This window comes from Somniosus microcephalus, chromosome 14, assembly GCF_052327205.1.
Source record: "Somniosus microcephalus isolate GS21.2 chromosome 14, FLI_Smic_1.0, whole genome shotgun sequence".
NCBI classification, from domain to species: Eukaryota; Metazoa; Chordata; class Chondrichthyes; order Squaliformes; family Somniosidae; genus Somniosus; species Somniosus microcephalus.
The window spans coordinates 97,639,884-97,645,883 of record NC_141000.1 but is presented as its reverse complement, the minus strand read 5'-3'; the positions used below and the strand labels follow the sequence as shown (position 1 = coordinate 97,645,883).

Below are 6,000 nucleotides of genomic sequence, written 5' to 3'. Positions count from 1 at the left end.
ATGTATAAAGTTGGATTGGAATGTTTCTTTTGTGGTGGCTTTTGTTTCAGCATTGTGGCCAAGAGGACGCTGTGATGGTCAGTAACAGAGGGAAGTTAAGGTGTGGGACTGTTGTTGAATGAGAAATTGGGGTTGCATTCAAAAGTACCAGTCGGATGAGTCGGACAGCCCGGGCAGAAAGGGGCTGTCTGGGTTGTCTCCTCCCTTCCTCCTCCTCCTCTTCCACTTCCTCCTCCTCCTCCTATCCTTCCTCCTCCTCCTCCTCCTGCTCCTCAGCTGGTCACTGTATGCCTGGTGGCACAGGCTGTGGCCTCAGGATGGCGAGGTTGTGGAGCATGCCGCAGACCACGATGAATCTGGAGACAAACTCTGGTGAGTTCTGAGGGCTGATTGACGTCATGACCTGCCCACTCTACCTACTTGCGGCGCATGGTCCTAATGCCCGCCCTACCGTCCTCACTAAAATGGCGTCCGGCACGGCCCGTGCCAAAAGTGTGCGTGCACGGCACGGACGCTGTATTCGACATGTAATGGCACCCGTAGCACTACAGAGCTGAATTCCCAGCTGATCATTACCTGCTCATCCATCTTTTTCTTTCCATTCTATGAAATATGTGAATAAATAATTTTGTTCTGAATTTGATTCATGAATTATTACAATTTCCCTAATACCCCAGTGAAGAAAGAAAAGCAAATATAGTGCATTGTACCTTTTTTGAATTAAATGGCATTTTTGTGAGTGCATTTCATTATGAATAGTGTTTGTCACATTCCCTCTGTCTGTTCCTTTCCTTCTCCCCGTGTATCTTCATTCTTGACCATTTCTTGTTAAGTGCACCGTGGGAGGGGAGGGGAGGGGGTTGGAGCACGGGGGGTTCATCCCAGAATCTTCCTCCTGGAGCAACACATACATGCATTAGTTGGCTATACTGAAACTACATTTACTTTTAGCACGTATATGGGTCTGTGGGTAAGCACTTCTGATACAGGGAGATGCCTGGAACAATCTGACTGTTGTGAAACTAATCCTCCAAGAACATAGAAACATAGAAACATAGAAGATAGGAGCAGGAGTAGGCCATTCAGCCCCTCGAGCCTGCTCCACCATTCAATGAGATCATGGCTGATCATCCAAATTCAGTACCCTGTCCCTGCCTTCTCTCCATATCCCTTGATCCCTTTAGCCTTAAGAAATATATCCAACAGAAGAGAAGGAAAGAGACAGCTCGGGGGGGCGGGGGTGGTGGGGAGAGGGGTTGAGGGGACCCAGTAAGCAAAATAGAGAAAACGAAGGAGAAAATGAGGATGGAAACACTGAGGGAAGAAGGATGGAAGAAGACACTGAAGAAGGGAAAGTGATGGAGAGAAAAGTAAAGGGAAAGTAGCCTGAAGAAGTGAGAAAGAAGGAGACACTGTGGAAGGAAAGAAGGGAAAGAGAATGAGACAAGTAAGGAGAAAAGCAGAAGATGCTTTGTTTAAAAAAAATGCTTATTAGGCACTAGAAGCATAATCCCAGTGCCCACTGTAGCTAACGAAAGACTGAAGGTAATGTATTGTGTGTACATTAATTCAGTTATGAATAGCATTACATAATCTAATTACATTAAGGATAAATGGCTTTACAATAGAACAAATACTTTGATTAATAATGGAATCAGACTTCCTCAAATATTTTTAACCTAACATAAATGTAAGTATAGGTTATAATCATAATGTCGTGATTTTAAAAAATCAATGCTAAACGATTAATCAAACGTTGATGTGGTAACAATAGGTCTTCACAGAAATCTGATTTTGCAGTTATGGCTGCACTGGTAGGTATAACCTTCCTCTCACTGCCCCCTCCCCCCTCCCTCAACCACCGGTGTTATATTCTACTTGTCAGTACATAGAGCATGTTTTTCAAAGTTATAATTAAGTTTTTGAAAGTTGTGCCTCAGACACAAGTGTTGTCCTAAATATAAAACTCTGAAGCTGGCACAATAAACACCTCTTAGAATTAAAGTAATTACTTCTGAAAAAAAAACTATTTTCTGATAATGATCGTAATAATCCCAAAGCCATTTTTGACAGATTCGAGGGCTTTTGTCAATTTATATCTACCCACTAGTATTTTTGGTCAATCTAACCATTTTAAATGATGCTTTCCCAGGTTCTTGGAAGATGCGTGTTGTTACACCTTCATTCAAGGAGTTAGATGATGGAGCCAAAGTCAATCATTTTAGATCTATTGCTAGACAAAGTGAGCTGGACAAATAGCCAGGATTGATGGAAAATAATGTTGGCTTTGCGCTGACACAAGCTGTATAAAGTATCCTTTTCTCAGGGAGCCATTGGGTCCTTTTGACTGGTTGCAAATGAATGTTGTACATTTCATCTCCACAGAGATCGCTTTTAGTTATTCAATGTAATTTCAAGCAGAAATAAAATCAGTAGCTTATGTCCATACATTACTATTTAAAACTATGCTGTTCATGATATAATGCTGTAACAGATGCAGAAATTGGTAATATTACTGTTAAATATTTCATGCTCATTTTATAAATGTATTTATTCCCATATGCGGATTGTTTTCTGAGCAAACATTCACTTGCTGCAGACTATAGAATAGCGTTGAGAATGCAAAACCGCCTGCATCTTTTAAAGTGGAGAGCATTGAGGCTTTTTTTTTTAATGACTGGTTATTTAATGTTTTCCAAATAGGAGGTATGGCTGAGCGACAAGAAATCTATCATCTCAGAACGGAGGCCAGGACTGGTGAAGCTGTATAACTGTGAGGATATGAGAATGCCAACACAAAGTCTACAGATGACTGGAAAGTAAGCAATAAACTCAAAGCCGTGCTTATACTGTTCTTTCAGAATTGGTTGGGAGTGAATAATGAACAAGAATAAAATATAAATGAATGCAAAGTTCAGGCTACTATATAGGTTATTTGTAAGAGTGTTATTGTTTTAGAGACTCTACTAATGTGTGGCCAATCTTATTTTGGTGATTGAGCATTTGTCTAGTAATTGAATACAACTCATGTGAACCTTTATGTAGAGCTTAGGTTGCCTCGAGGTGTAAATTTGTATTGGAGCAAATTTTGAGCATAGCAAGTGTGTGTATTCACAGTTTGCAACAGTGCAATTCCATGTTTAGAATTGTGTACATTACAAATGTCTAATTTGCACAAGTTGCTGATTTTTGGCAACTTGCCTGTAATTACAACAACAACAACTTGCATTTATATAGCGCCTTTAACATAGTAACATGGGGGGTGAAATTCCTTGGGGTTTCTCCCACTCTGCCAAAGTTACAGAAAGACATTTACCTGTCTTGTTTCTTGTCAGATGTTGACCTTCCTGCAGTGTATTTCCACCTTTTTCTATTTTTATTTCAGATTTCCACCATTCACAGATTTTTTTTTTTTAATTGCTATGTTTCTGAAATCTGCTGTCAGATCCTTGCTGAAAATGCACACTAGCCTTCCTAAACTTCTGCTACTGCCATCTTATACAAATAAAGTCCACATCAAACAATTCAGCTATCTCTGGCTGGTGGTGATTAATGAAACTTCCATCTCTCCAATCCAATATGGTACTTGAGTTGGTTTATGTTTCCACTGAGGGTTTTGACTTTAACAATGACAAAAAATGATTTTTTTACCAAGAACTAAATTCTAAGCTAACAGTACATCGCAAAATAATAAATTTTACAACAAAATAATGCAGAACTTGTGATGGTTGTGACCCCCATGTTTGTGCAGTAAATTTGAAAGCTGTTGACATATTTATTGCTGTGCCCATGATTTTAAGGTTAGACAACTGGCACATACTGTAATTCAAAGATGAGTTCATCTATCTGTGACTACAACTGCAGTTGTACCACCATTGATACCAAAGTGGCAACATGACTCTGAAGGAAGGTACAGATCTGGTTCTGGAAATGCACTAAAACTAAATGGAGTAAAACACCCTCAAAAAGACTGTCACATCACTTGGCTTGACACCATGTGGAACATAACTCCAGTACAGTGCAAATATGAGTTTAAAAAGTGCCGGCAAGTGCTTGCAAGCTGCAGCTAGGGTTCTAGCCAGGCAGAACCACATTCGCATTGCTTGGCTCCTACCTGGCTGGAACTAAAACAGTCTTGCCCAGGAGAGTGCCGTGCCTGGATACAGATATGGACAGAGCTCTCTCCCAACTGTTAGAAATGTAAATGCCCAGAAAAGTTCTGGGACAGGCTGGATGAACCAGTGGCTCTTTTTCTATCTGTTATTGTCATATGCGCGTAAAATGAAGATGGGAGAATCCGTGCTCTCTAATCATTAAAATTAGGTTAGATGGGCGTGCAAAGTGCCCAAGGGGTCCAATGCATGAGCACTTTGTAAACTAGTTTTGACATCATATTAGATTTACACTCCATGCAGTATCAAAGGGCAGACTTATGGGACTACCTCACCCTCAAGAGCTGCAATCCACTTCTCGGCCCCTGAATCTGGATTTACACACCCGGTTTAGCGTGGGTCCCAAACCCAAATTGCTTCCCACAATGTGAATGCCCCCTTAACGCATCCAGAAAGTGAGGGCTCTCCCCATTCTTGGTCATGAAAAATGTCCTATCCAGGGAGCAGAGCGCTGTACATGCTGCATGCCTGCAGAACTCTCTGATAGCGAGCAGAGTGCAATTTGCAGTCTGCAATTATAACAGGGGTCTTATTATCTGCACTGCAACTACCAAATTCAGATTGGTAGTACAATGTAAAGACAATCTAACCTAACTGGCATTTAATAAGGTCCGTATGTTTAATGACAGCTCCTCTCTTACAATCGCCTGCATAGCATCAGCAAAACAAAGCAGAATTCTAGCTGTATGGGGCAGGGAGAGGCGGGGGAGGGCGGTGCAGGCGGTGATGATGCTGGAAACACTTGGCAAGTCAGGCACAGCATCTGTGGAGAGAAAGAAAGTTAATCATTCAGGCAATTGGCCTACATCAGAACCAGAAAATATTACAGATGAATGGTTTGTAAGAAGGAACAATGTGAGGGAAAGGGGAGGGGAAAATCATATACACAAGAAAGTTGTCAAGATGAGCTGTCAACTGACTGGGTGAAGACCAAGAGATGTTTAACTGACAGAAGTCAACTGGGGTACAGTAGTGTAGTGGTTGTGTTACTGGACTAGGGGCCTGGAATTAATCCTAAAAATGTAAATTTAAATCCCACCTTGACAATTTGAGAATTTGAATTCAGTTTAAAAATCTAGAAATAATAAAAAAACACTGGCATCAGTAAACGTGACCATGAGCTGACAGATTGTTGTAAAAATCCAACTGGCTCACTAATGTCATTCAGAGAAGGAAACCTGCTGCTCTTACCCAGTCTGGTCTATGTGTAATTCTAATGGTCGAGTCTTAATGATCCTCTGAGCTGGCTTCGCAAGCCATTCAGTTGTACCTTCTCAGGCCTAGGGATAGACAATAAGTACTGGCCTTGCCAACTACACCCACATCCCCCAAATTATGTTTTTAATCTCCAGCAGTGCAGACCACCCACCAGTGATGTAGCAATGAGGGATCCCCACCCCAAGCACCCACCCACTCCCTCCTCCATCCCCAGAAGTGCTGGTGCACCCATTCCACTTTATCAACACCTCTCAGGTAGAATGTGAGAAGTCACACAACACCAGGTTATAGTCCAACAGCTTTATTTGAAATCACAAGCTTTCGGAGCGCTGCTCCTTCGCCACTTCACCTGACGAAGGAGCAGCGCTCCGAAAGCTTGTGATTTCAAATAAAGCTGTTGAACTATAACCTGGTGTTGTGTGACTTCTCACATTTGTCCACCCCAGTCCAACACCGGCATCTCCACATCATCTCAGATAGAAAGTTGTGGTTAAGGCTTGAAATTGTTGAAGTCTATATTCAGGCCAGTAGAAAGGTGAAGTGCTTATCTTGAGCTTCACTGAAATAGTATAGAAGACCAAGGACAGAGTAGGAGGCAGAATTAAAGTGG

General features: G+C 41.6%; 1 protein-coding gene across 1 annotated transcript in view; it reads left to right on the top strand.

Moving 5' to 3' along the window:
- The first annotated feature begins 317 nt into the window (after positions 1-317).
- pou1f1 (POU class 1 homeobox 1) overlaps positions 318-6,000 on the top strand; it is a 37,841-nt gene continuing 32,158 nt past the window's right edge. Inside the window, exons 1-2 of the mRNA XM_086006077.1 lie at positions 318-372; positions 2,153-2,242. Of these exons, the coding sequence (XP_085862203.1) occupies positions 318-372; positions 2,153-2,242 (145 nt within the window). The remainder of the gene's footprint in view (positions 373-2,152; positions 2,243-6,000) is intronic.